General features: G+C 41.4%; 1 protein-coding gene and 1 long non-coding RNA gene across 3 annotated transcripts in view; one reads left to right on the top strand and one right to left on the bottom strand.

The window, feature by feature from the left end:
• The window catches only part of LOC107302806, a 21,765-nt gene extending 18,556 nt beyond the window's left edge, over window positions 1-3,209 (top strand). For both annotated transcript variants that reach the window (XR_001549392.1, XR_001549391.1), the window contains exon 3: window positions 3,071-3,209. This is a non-coding gene — a long non-coding RNA (uncharacterized LOC107302806). The remainder of the gene's footprint in view (window positions 1-3,070) is intronic.
• Window positions 1-13,234, bottom strand: part of UBE2K (ubiquitin conjugating enzyme E2 K) — a 22,125-nt gene extending 8,891 nt beyond the window's left edge. The window contains exon 1 of the mRNA XM_015831958.1: window positions 13,148-13,234. Coding sequence (XP_015687444.1) covers window positions 13,148-13,210 — 63 coding nt within the window. The 5' untranslated portion in view covers window positions 13,211-13,234. The remainder of the gene's footprint in view (window positions 1-13,147) is intronic.
• Between the last annotated feature and the right edge of the window lie 249 nt (window positions 13,235-13,483).

Consider the following 13,483-nt stretch of genomic DNA (forward strand, 5'->3'; position numbering starts at 1 on the left):
GTGATCCCCCTTCTGACAAGCCAAGTCAACGGCGAAGTCAGATTCTTGCATATTAGTTGGCATGTCTCAATAGGCAGAAGAAGTGTCTTGACCAACAGGATCTTGGCGTGGAAGCTCAACAGATTTAGGATTTGTTAGGATGTGGATAAATCAACAGGACATTTCAAAGCGGTAAGTTACACCAGTAAGCAGAGCAATTTATTGGGACACATCCCTGGAGGAAATAATGACAAACTAACTTTATGGGTATATCTGCATAATCCCCAAGACTCAAGCTTTAACTTGAGAATATCTTCACGTTTCTCTTCTTTTAAAATAATAACATCTTCTCATTATAAGTATTAGAAAACATTCCCCGAATAGTGGTAGCAGGCAACGGGGGTTTATATATTCCACTGTTCTCTGCTTTTCAATCACTGGGACTTTTGCTGGAGAGGCAAACCAAAAGCAACCACAGAAAATGATTGATCAATATCTCCACTGCTAGGCATCTGTTTACCTTAACATACTTTAAGGCAAAATGATGATGGTGTTATGTGGTGAAATCAAAGCTATACCTGTAAAAGGGTCCCCGGCTTCTGAATTCTTTTAGCAAAATTGCTGGAAGGGGGGGAAAAAAGCACGCAAGGGGAAAGGAGTCAATAATTTATCTTGAAATTTTGTGTTTATAAAGATGCTTTTTCAAGAGGCAACTGGACCTGCTTTTCTTTGAAGATGTTTCGCTTCTCATCCCAGAAGCTTCTTCAGCTCTGACTGGAGGGTGGAGGAATGGAAGGATTTATACTCCTTGCAGACAGCCGGTCATTTGCCTTCTTTTAGAGAGTCGTTGAGGCCACTGGGAGGTTTACCTGTATCCTCAGGGTCACCTGAGTGGTGCAAATGGATGTGGGGGACACAGATAAACCTCCAAGTGGTCTCAACGACCCTCTCTTCAAACTTGGCCCTTTTATGACTTGTGGACTTCAACTCCCAGAATTCCTCAGCCAGCGTGACCTGGATGACTGAGACTCTCCATTAACTGTGTTTATAATGGAGCTTTATTTGCTTACAAAAGGTGTAAACTGAGGGATGCTTTGCTCTCATTTGTATATCCTAAACCGGGAAATGAATTCTACGTAGGGTTGAAGGAATCAGATTAGTTCAGAGGGGGGAAAACCTGCAGATTCTCTCCTGAAATCCCTTCGCAGATTAAAATTAAACAGGGACCTAAGTCTAATTGGTCACTTCGCTGAAACTGGAAATCCTTCCGATTATTCTCATCTTCCTTTGGAATGTAATTTATACCTCCCTATTGTTTTTAAGTCGGGTAATACTCGCCACGGGCTGCCTGCTTACCTCACGCCTAACTTGGTGACTCTCCCTAATTATATCCGACATGTTTACATGTACGGTTAAGAAACTAATGACACGTTTATGTCTCAATAACACGTTTTTTTTTTTTTAGATTGTACTACTTTTCCTAAGAAGCATAAAGACATTTGTTTTGGGGATTAGGTTTCTCACAGTCCAATTGCACATTTGCAGTAAATCAACTACCACTTTATCTCCTAGTAGTTAGTCACTCTAGGTGGTCCTTAGCTTTTCTGGGTGTGTTGGAAATGAAGGACCCAAAAGTACTCAGGATATGATATAAAACGGTTGTCGTTTTACTGGAATTGACCAGAAAAATTCCCATTATCCTTTGGTGCTCGGCAAAATGGCTTCAGTTTATGTCAGGGGTAGTCAACCTTGGCTCTTTTATGACTCGTGGACTTCAACTCCCAGAATTCCTGAGCCAGCCATGCTGAGGGGAAAGGGAGGTTTCCAAGCTGAGCCATGCTGGCTCAGGAATTCTGGGAGTTGAAGTCCACGAGTCATAAAAGAGCCAAGGTTGCCTACCCCTGCTCTAAACTAATAAAGTCTACATTAATTAACATTAATTATGCTTTCATATGTTCCTCTAGGTCAGGGGTAGGCAACCTTGGCTCTTTTATGACTGGTGGACTTCAACTCCCAGAATTCCTGAGCCAGCATNAGCCATTCTGGCTAAGGAATTCTGGGAGTTGAAGTCCACGAGTCATAAAAGAGCCAAGGTTGCCTACCCCTGCTCTAAACTAATAAAGTCTACATTAATTAACATTAATTATGCTTTCATATGTTCCTCTAGGTCAGGGGTAGGCAACCTTGGCTCTTTTATGACTGGTGGACTTCAACTCCCAGAATTCCTGAGCCAGCATGGCTCAGCTTGGAAACCTCTCCCTTTCCCCTCAGCATGGCTGGCTCAGGAATTCTGGGAGTTGAAGTCCACGAGTCATAAAAGAGCCAAGGTTGACTACCCCTGGTTTATGTCAATTTTCTTGCTCCTACTGGTTAAAACCATTTTGAAGAGGCTTCAGTAATGTCACAATGAAGAGTTTATAAATAAAAGCCTGCCCATTTCAAATATTTCCAGCAAGTTTTTATATAGCCAGCCTATACCCTCCACAATTTTTCCACCCGAGCACGAAGTCTGTATTACTGCAAATGTTATTGTGTAAAATAATGTTGTTAAACAAGTCGCTCTAGTTCACTACAACTAATTTGCCGCTCGGTAGTCTCAGTGGCCTTTAACAGACTTAGCTGTCTAACCTTTACAAATACTTATTTGGGAGTGTGTGTCTGCAAATGGAAGAACTACAGTAGAATGAATGCTTAAAGCCTCTGGAAGCAATATAATGTACTCATTTTTCATTTTTTAATGGCGATTCCTCCCCCTCCAAAAATCAACTAACATACAACAGTATCCCACGTTACTATCTCCTTTCAAAACTACAGATTGTGAAAAATAAAAATGAAACGTTCCCCCTTGGCAGTTGTTATTTATGGCCTCCATTAAACTACACCTCAGAGTCCACGTTCAATAATTTCTCTTCTCTTCCGCAGCTCAAAGTCAGCTTGTCTTATCTTAGAAATTCTTCATCTACTGTTGTGGCCTTTGGTTGAGAGAGGCAGCTAAATAAAATCTGATTAACCCCTGAAATGCATTTCATTGAAAGAGCTACAACAAACAGCATATATATTAATTTAGTGTTTTATCTTGTTATCCCTCTAGTTCCTGGAGCAGACTTTCTGCTTTCAATTGTCAAACGACGTCCACGAATTTATTTGAAAAGTTTCTTTGGCGAAAACTTCCAATTTCCAAATCCTGGCCGTGTAGAAAAAAAAATCCCATTGCAATTGGTATCATTTGTATAATTAAGCAAAGTTTGCCATTTGCACCCATTTATGTAATGCATATTACATGATGACGTACTTGCGTAATTTGCACCATCACAATCACCTACAGATTGGGCAAAATCAGTCTTATACGCAAGACTGTAGTCGCCAAAAGGAGTGACACAACTCCATCATACTTGAGACCTTCCTTCTAACTCAGTGGACATGGTTTGGTTTCGCATTTATTTTAATTCACAGTTTATTGGAGGTTTTAACTCTGTAATTGTGCTGAGGTTTGTGGGAATTATTGTCCGCTGCTTTTAAAATAAAAGAGAAAATCAATAAAACGCTTATGGCTCACTTACAAATCCCATCCACACTTCCTAACCATCACGCTGTCAAAAGGCTGATGGAGGATCCACAGCGCTACAAAAACAAAGTTGTCCAGCACACCGTCAAAAGTTTCTAGCTGTTAATTCAATTGTTTTGATATTGCTCCAAGCTGCCTTGAGAACGCATGCTTGTAAAGTAAACATGGGTGCACAATGGCAACAACAAAACCAGCTGGAGAAATTTTGGTGAAGTGAATAGTTTTGTGCAGGAAAATGTGAAAATGCATTAAGGGTCTATGGACGTGCCAGTCAGTGTTTCATGCTGACAGGTGAAAAATAAGCTGCATTGGCTTCTTCTACGATAAATTCAAAAGAAAAAGAACAGATTTCATTGCCTTTCTCGGAGAATGCACAACTAAATTTATGGACATTTGTGTATAGGTAGTCTTACAACCATTCATTTAAGGAGAAAGTTCCTGTCAGTGAGGACGATTAACCAGTGGAACAGTTTGCCACCAGAAATCGTGGGCGCTCCATCACTGGAGGTTTTTAAGAAGAGGCTAGACAGTCACTTGTCTGAAATGGTATAGGGTCCCCTGGATTGAGCAGGGGGCTGGACTACAGGACCTCGAAGGTCCCTTCCAACTCTATTCTATTCTATTCTATTCTATTCTACTCTACTCTACTCTTCTATTCTTCTATTCCAGGGGTCCTCAACCTTGGCAACTTTAAGGCTTGTGGACTTCAACTCCCAGAATTCCTCATCCAGCTTTGATGGCTGAGGAATTCTGGGAATTGAAGACCACAAGTCTTAAAGTTGCCAAGGTTGAGGACCCCTGTTCTATTCTATATTCTATTCTATTCTATTCTATATTCTATTCTATTCTATTCTATATTCTATTCTATTCTATATTCTATTCTATTCTATATTCTATATTCTATTCTATATTCTATTCTATATTCTATTCTATTCTATATTCTATTCTATTCTATATTCCAGTGGTGGCGAACCTGTGGCACGGGTGACAGAGGCGGCACTCAGAGCCCTGGGTTTTATAAAACCTTTTCGCTTTAGGCCTCCGCCACCGTGTACAAAAAAAAAAAAAAAAAAAGGTTCAATCAATCAATTTCAACTTCTTGCAGGGAAAAAAAAATCTCGCAAAGTTGGAATTGATTGATTGAACTTTTTAGTCCCACCCAGTCTGCCGTTACCACTGCAGCCACGCCCACCCAATGGGCCACGCCCACCCGGCACCCGACGATGCATAAGTGGGTTTTGGGTTGCAGTTTGGGCACTCGGTCTCTAAAAGGTTCACCATCACTGCTCTATTCTATTCTCTATTCTATTCTATTCTGTAATTCTATTCTATTCTATTCTATTATTTCATTCCCATTCTCTGTTCTATTCTATTCTATAATTCTATTCTATTCTGTAATTCTATTCTATTCTGTAATTCTATTCTATTCTATTCTAATTTCATTCCCATTCCCAATTCTATTCTATCCTGTAATTCTATTCTATTCCTGATCGAACTTACAACGGCACTGAAAAAAGTGACTGATCATTTTTCACACTTATGACCGTTGTAGCATCCCCATGGCTCACGTGATCAAAATCCAGACACTTGGCAACTGCTTCATATTTCTGACGGCTGCAGCATCCCGGGGTCATGTGATCCTCTTTTACGACCTTCTGACAAGCCAATTCAATGGGGGAAGCCGGATTCACTTAACAACCGTGTTATTAACTTAACGTCAGTGACTCACTGTGGCAAGCAAGGGCGCAAAATGGGGCAAAATTCACAACTGTCTTGATTAGCGACGGAAATTTGGGGGTCAGTTATGATTGTCAAGTCGAGGACTATCTGTATGACCCTTTTTTTTTGCAGACCTATCTACCTTATTACCTGAACTGCTTTTCTCGCTGTCTTCCCATCGCATTTATGATCCTTACGGTCCCAAATACCTTAGAGAAGGCAATCAAACTCCCACAAAAAGTTGCCACCACGTTCTAATTTCCAGTATGTTGGATGGAAAACCTATCTATCCAATACATGGAAAGGAATTAATTTTATTGTACTGAATTAAAATAGAATATGAAAGAAAGGAAATCCGTCTTCTATCCTGGTTATCTTTGGAAAATGTTCTGCATAGACCAGGCATTTCTCTTCTGTTCTATTGTGATGTTTATTTGGAAAGTGCTTCATTAAAAAAATCTGCTTCTCGTGGATTCTGCCTTCTTTGGTGGTGCAGAACAAAAACACGATCATGTTTGCGTTTAGTTTACAAAATGCAGCTTTCCCGATCACTCCCAGGATGCTGTTTCTTTGTGCACACTGAAGCACACCGTCAAGGAAGACTCTGAAACGTTTTTTGAACACGGCAAGCTAACGGCGCGTCATTTTGCAGTAGATGGATGAGCTCTGAGAATATGTACAGGTCAGCTCCAAAATAAGTACCTGGGAATACAGGGACGCTGATTCTTAGGACGAGTGACAGGGGACAGCAGCCAAAAATATAACAAAAATATAAAGGTCTCATTTCTATTGATTTTTCATGCTAACAGTCATCAACTTCAAACCAGCTTCTGTATAGCAAAGGACAACTTTTGTCATTTTCTCCTTCTGAAGTAGGAAACTTGCTTTCCCAAAATTTTGCGTCCGGCGTCCGCAAGATGAGGAACGCAATTTTATATTAGCATTCGGCTAACGAAGAAAACAACTGGGACAGCATTGGAAGAGTGTAGCTCCCTTTCTCAAAAATAATCAACAAGTACCTAATTAGTTTCACCGTGGACGGTTTTCTCTACATTTGAGTTTGCAAGATGGCCTATTTTAACGTTAATATAATTTTCCTACGGGAAATAGCCTTCCAATGACTGGATATGTTTATGTTTATTTAGATTTGTATACCGCCCTATCTCCCTTACGGGACTCAGGGCGGTGAACAGGCGATAATAAAAATCACAATAAATATCTATTCTAAAATCAAATTAAATAAATAAAAGCCTGCTCTAAAATACCCCATATAAAAACCTATACTAAAACCTAATTAAGACTACGCCAGGCCGGCCGCACGAAATAGATGAGTTTTCAGGGCTCGGCGAAAAAGGCGCATTTGCTAAGTTTAATCCATTTCTAGCTGGGTACGTTTCATCTCTATAGCATTTTGCGTCAATTGAGAATCGGTTTGAACTGGAATCTTTTAAAGTTCCTTGAAAGTTGTATATTATATAGCCGTCTACATAGGCTTGATTTTTAGGCTCACCCCAAAACTAGAGTTTATTTTTGCGGTGGGGCTTATATTAGGCCCATCCCCCAAAAAATCAAGCTAGGGGGAAACACAGTATGCTGCCCACATTTTTTTTTTTATTCTAGTTTGTGATACTCTACAGTGCTACTTTGAATGACTTGTTTTTGCTCCGCCTTCCTTTTCTTTTTTTTTCATTGAAAGGCATGCTCTCATTCAAATATATCAAGGAGATATATTGTAATGTCAATCGTGCAATCCTCGGAACATGTCACGCTATTCACAAACTGTTAACAGCCAACTGCAGTGATTCATTAATTGTTATAATTCTAAATTATACAGGAAGCTTCCATGTAGTTACTGTATTTAGTAAATACAGGAGGAGGGCAGTTAATGGTATATTCCCCTTGTGCACAGATGTTACAAATTATAGTTTGTTAACATCTAACCAAGCTTTGAAATGCCCGGCCGTATGGAAGAGATTAAAAAAAAAAAGATGGAAATTCCTTGCGGAAAAATTGTCATGTTCTATTTTTTCACTGAAACCTTAACCTTTTTTTTTTGAAATAGATACAATCAAATTTAAAGCTGTAAATATCCCGTTTTTGATAACATTCTCAGGGAGCACATCTGTAAATCAGGTTGGATGTGCTGAACTCAATATATTAATCATGTTCAATGTCTTCTGTTTACTTCTAAAACACTTTATGAAGCCTCGATGCTTGAAAATGGCAATTTTTCCAATTCAATTTTTTGGGGGAAACCCACATGGCAGAATTAAAAAAAAATGAATTAAAAATTAATCTAGTTGTATTTTCTAAGAAATCTTCATTTACATTGCGTGTTTAAAAGATTTCATGAAATGGTTTTGTTTTTTTTTAGTGAAACCTATTCCAGGTAAATGGAAACAAAGATTGTAGCTACGGTATATACTTTTTAAAAAACTGAATCAATCTATAAAGAGTTATTGCTATGTTAAGTAAAATGTATAGGCATGTCAACAAGCACATCCCATTGATTTGTTTTAACTTTTTCATTGTATTTCAAAAAAAAAGAAGAAGAAACAGGGGTGACATGATAGCAGTATTCCAGTATTTGAGGGGCTGCCACAAAGTCGAGGGGGTCAACTTATTTTCCAAAGCACCTGAGGGCAGGACAAGAAGCAATGGATGGAAACTAACCAAGGAGAGAAGCAACCTGGAATTAAGGAGAAACTTCCTGATAATGAGGACAATTAACCAGTGGAAAAGCTTGCCTCCAGAAATCATGGAGATTTTTAAGAGGAGGCTAAACAGTCACTTATCTGAGATGGTATAGGTTCTCCTGCTTGAGCAGGGGGCTGGACTAGAAGACCTCCAAGGTCCCTTCCAACTCTATTCTATTCTATCACGTGACCTACAGATACCTCTTGCCACTACTGATATCAAAGTGCGTTAAGTCAACCACTAGAAAGAGCTGCACAAATTATACCTGCAGGGGAGATATCCAGAAAGAACATCAAGACTAAAGTTTGCTTATGAGCATCTATTCTAGATAAAGACCGGGACCTCTGGAACAATTTGGTCCAGAGACTCAACAATTATTTGGCCCTTTGGACCTCTTGGTGAGATCCAAAGACAGCATTTGATCAGAAGAACCCAATTACCGACAATAAAGCATGGGTGATGGTGGAAATGATACGGTTTGTGGCTGCTTTGATGCATCGTGGACCAGGAGACCCACACCCAAAAGGATTTTAGATTTTTTTTTTAGCCCAGTTGGGTAAGAGACAGTAAGTCTGCTGTTTACAAATACGAATCCAGCTTTTGTTTTTCCAAATTATCAGCAGCTTACTCTAGTTTTCAGAGAGAGGACGCTTAACTGGATGATGGCTGACCAACTCCATCCATGGCCAGATAACACGGATCCTATACTATGCATCTTGGTCCCGATTTTAAAACTTAAAACTGCTTTATAGTTGGTAATGCAGAAACAGCCCGAGCGCTGATGATGTTAGCTAGTTTGGGTAATGAAAATCTGCAAGAAACCAACCAGGTTCAAAGAGCACAAAGGACCTCTTAGAAACAGCATTACCAGCTCCTTTATTTGTCTTTGTTCAGCTGACATTAGGAAGGCAATATTGAGGGGAAAAGCAGCACTACTTCAATCAAACGAATACTATCTCCAGAATTTAAAACCATTGTAAAAACAGATAATTCCAGCCAATTATTACCGATAAATTTTCTATTAAAACAAGGACAGATACAGACATCACATCCTTACGTAAATTACGAATTCAAATGTCCTTTAGAAAGCAGTCCATTTTACAAGCACTCCTCATTTTCTAGAAGTGTGATTCTCCATCCAGCTATATAAAAGAGGTTTTGCAAGTGAATTTATATGGGGTTGTCCTCGACGTAAAACCACAACTGAGCCCAAAATTTCTGTTGCTAAGTGAGACATTTGTTAAATGAATTTTGCCCCATTTTACGACCTTTCTTGTCACAGTTGGATGGAATGGATGGAAACTCACCAAGGAGAGAAGCAACCTGAAACTAAGGAGAAATTTCCTGACAGAACAATTAATCAGTGGAACAACCTGCCTCCAGAAGATGTGAATGCTTCAACAATGGAAGACTGGACAGCCATTTGTCTGAAATGGTATAGGGTTTCCCGCCTGAGCAAGGGGTTGGACTAGATGACCTCCAAGGTCCCTTCCAACTCTATTATTATTATTATTATTATTATTATTATTATTATTATTATTAATTATTATTCATGATTGGACACACAAGGAATTTGGATCTGGTGCATAAGCTCTCGGTGTACATACAAGCAACAAGTGATAAATCACACAAGGACAGTGAATGAGATGCTTGAATTCTCCACTAGTTCATAACCCCATCTTATTTTGAGAATGTGGATTTATCTTTATTTTTTTAAAAAAAATATATTTATATCTTGCCTTCACTATTTTTACAAATAACTCCAGGCAACAAACCTATCCAACAGACCTTCCTTCTCCTGTTTTCACCACAACCACAATCCTGTGAGGTGGGTTAGGCTGAGCAAGAGGGACTGGCCCCGAATTACCCAGCCAGCTTTCATGGCTAAGACAGGGCTAGAATTCACCATCTCCTGGGGATTGGCCCAAAGTCACCCATCCGTTTCTAAGATGGGACTAGAACTCACATCCTCCTGGTTTTCTAGCCTGGCGCCTTCCTTAACCGCTAAAGCAAACTGACTGACTGACTTGGGCCTGTATAGTGTGGGGAACAAACTTGTGGCTTTCTCACTGTCGCTGAACTACAGATCCCAGGAATGTCTCACCACCGGCCATATTAACTTAATCTGTTGGAGTCCCTTCCAACTCTATTATTATTGTTGTTGTTAAGTGAATCACTGCAGTTAAATTAGTAACGTGGTTAAATGAACCTGGCTCCCCCATTGACTGTGCTTGTCGGGTCGCAAAAGGTGAACATAGGACCATGGGACATAGCAACGGTCATAAATATGAACCAGTTGCCAAGCATCTGGATTTTAGTCACATGACCATGGTGTGTGTGTGTGTGTGCTGCAATGGTCGTAAGTGTGAACAAGGTTCAAAAGTCAGATTTTTCAATGCCGTTGCAACTTTGAATAGTCACTAAGCAAACTGTTGTAAGTCAAGGACTATCTGTACACCCCATGCTTGAAAAGTTAACGTAGAAGCTAAAGCTCCTTAAACCACGATGGGATACATCTTTGTTGGAATTTATTTTATAGCTGTTATAGAAATACATTTAGAATTGGGCTGATCTTTTTATGCAATAAAAGTTGAAAAAACGGCACTTTCAAGTTGTTCAATGCTAGTTCCCCAACTTATTTTACTTTCTTTCCATTATCTTTGTTTTAACATACAACATTAAACACTGTTTCAGAGTTCAATGCTTACATTTCAGGAAAATATATTCCATCGGAAGGAAAGATCTATTTCTCTCTGGCTGACATTTTACTAATGTTGAGGAAAAGCAGAATTATTACCACCCTAAATCTATGTCAGGGATGGAATAAAAAATTTCTTAGTTGTAAAATAAACTAGTATTGAATACTGAGTAGTATCTTGTTCAAAATACTTCACATTTGGTGAAAATAAATGAAAATAGCACTGAATTATAGGAGTGGAAAAAAGCAGACTAAGACCATACATAAATTGGAGTAAGACCAGGATACAAATCTAATGCATTATAATGCTCACTTTTTTACTATTATCAGTTGTGCCAATATTATATTAGATATGTATATATCAGTGGACTAAGAATATATGAATGAAGAGATAAAGGGCCGTTGGAAAGAATATCATGGTAATTAATAATACACAGCATCAACAGAATATATTTTGAAATGAAAGAACTGCTTTTTAATGTGTGCTCTGTCAATTTTTACAACCCATTATGTAAGTATTGAGAAGAATCCTTTTAAAATAAAAATAAAAAAGAAATCCTCTCAATGAATGCTCCTCCAAATAGCAATTTTACTCATGAACGTTTAAAGCATGAAACAAAAAGTTCTTTTAATCAATCAATGGTTATGTAGGTTATAATTACATCTGATTCTTTCCCTATCTGTGTAATAGGGAAATATAGGTGCTCCATCTTAAATATATTTGGTGCCTATAATTTTTCCAATAGTTGGTACATTCTAGTACAGCTTCCCACAGCCCATGCATTTTAATACACCATCCCATGCGCTGCATTAAGCTATGTTGTTGACTTGTTTTGGGCTTAGCTTTTTGTACACAGGAGGCCAGCAAACAGACCATAGTTTAAGGCTTACTCACTGCAATTAAATAGACTACTACACCAACACCTAGGCCTTTGTAATTTCCTTCCTTCCTTAGTGCTAATTTATATTTCTGGCTTGCTCAAGCTCTTAGCCAATCTGTAAAGGTCCAAGGCAAGTTTCCCCAAAGACCCCAGATTACGCTGCCAGGATAAACCCTCAGCCAACCAGGACACATGACGTTACTTTTAACTTAAATCCCACTGGAAAAACCTTCCTCTGACCTGGTTAACTGGACGGAGGAGCAGGCATGTAAGGACACATCCCAAGCTAGATGAAAGACTGCTAGGCCGACAAATGGAAAGAGAAAGATTGGCTCTTTCATTAGATTTTTATCCTGCCTTTATTACCGTATAACTGACTCAAGGTGGTTAAACATACCTAAGGTTGCTTCCTCCTATTTTCCCTGCAACAACCACAACCCTGTGAGGTGGGTCAGGCTGAGAAAGAGGGAACGGCCTAACCAAAGTCACCCAGCTGCCTTTTGCGGCCAAGACAGAACTAAAACTCATTGTCTCCTGGCAACTGACCCAAAGGCCCCCAGCCAGCTTTTACGCCATATACAGGACTAGAACTCCCAGCCTCCTGCCGACTGGCCCAAAGGCAACCATCCAACCTCTATGCCATATACAGGACTACAACTCCCAGTCTCCTGGCGACTGGCCCAAAGGCACCCAGCCATTTTTTTGTGCCATATACAGGACTAGAACTCCCAGCCTGTTGACTGGCCCCAAAGCACCCAGCCACTTTCTGTGCTATATACAGGACTAGAACTCCCAGTCTCCAGGTGACTGGTCCAAAGGCCCCCAGCTGGCTTTTACGCCATATACAGGACTAGAACTCCCAGTCTCCCAGCAAATGGCCCAAAGGCCCCCAGGCAGCTTCTAATCTAGGCCATATACAGGACTAGAACTCCCAGTTTCCCGGCGACTGGTCCAAAGGCCCCCAGCCAGCTTTTACACCATATACTGGACTAGAACTCCCAGTCTCCTGCTGAGTGGCCCAAAGGCCCTCAGCCAGCTTCTAATCTAGGCCATATACAGGACTAGAACTCCCAGCCTCCTGGCAAATGGCCCAAAGGCACCCAGCCAGCTTCTAGGCCATATACCGGACTAGAACTCCCAGTCTCCTGCTGACTGGCCCAAAGGCCCCCAGCCAGCTTTTACACCATATACAGGACTAGAACTCCCAATTTCCTGCTGAGTGGCTCAAAGGCCCCCAGCCAGCTTCTAATCTAGGCCATATACAGGACTAGAACTCCCAGCCTCCCGGCAAATGGCCCAAAGCCCCCCCCACCTTTCTCGCCTTAGGGCAGGCCTCTGAAACCCCCAACCTCCTGAGGATCGGCCCAAAGGCCCCCCCCCAGCTGGCTTTGGTGCCCAAGGCGGAGCTAGAACTCCCCATCACCTGGTACCTAGCTGAGGAGGATGCTGAGGCTTCCAACAATTCAGGAAAATTACATATATTTCCCCCACCTCCCAACCTTCAAGGGCTCAGCAGCCTTTCGACTGGGGATTTGGGGGGGGGGGGGTGATCAGCCCCTTGAAAGGGAAAGGATTTAAACCGGGGNGGGGGGGGTTTGGAAGCCTGACCTCCTCGCTCTTCAGCACTTCTTTGAACTCCCGCTTGATCCGCTGCACCGCGATGTTGGCCATCTCGGCAGCGGGACCCGCCGAAACCCAGGTCGCTCCCGCCGCCGCCGCTTCCGCCGCCGCCTCCGCCGCCGAGCCGGGCCGAGCTCCGCCGCCAACCGTCACCACCGCCGCCACCGCGGGAGAAGCTCCGGCGGCCCGTCCAAAATGGCCCCCGCGCCGAGCATGCGCGTTGCGACTCCCGGAGCCGGCCTCTTCCTCTCCGTCATAGTGGAGAGGGCGGGGAGGGGGGGGCGCGCGCGGCGCGGCGCCGGGCAGTGGGCGGGGCCCCAGAGG

This window comes from Protobothrops mucrosquamatus, unplaced genomic scaffold (assembly GCF_001527695.2).
Source record: "Protobothrops mucrosquamatus isolate PMUCROS unplaced genomic scaffold, P.Mucros_1.0 scaffold_292, whole genome shotgun sequence".
In the NCBI taxonomy this organism is placed as follows: domain Eukaryota; kingdom Metazoa; phylum Chordata; class Lepidosauria; order Squamata; family Viperidae; genus Protobothrops; species Protobothrops mucrosquamatus.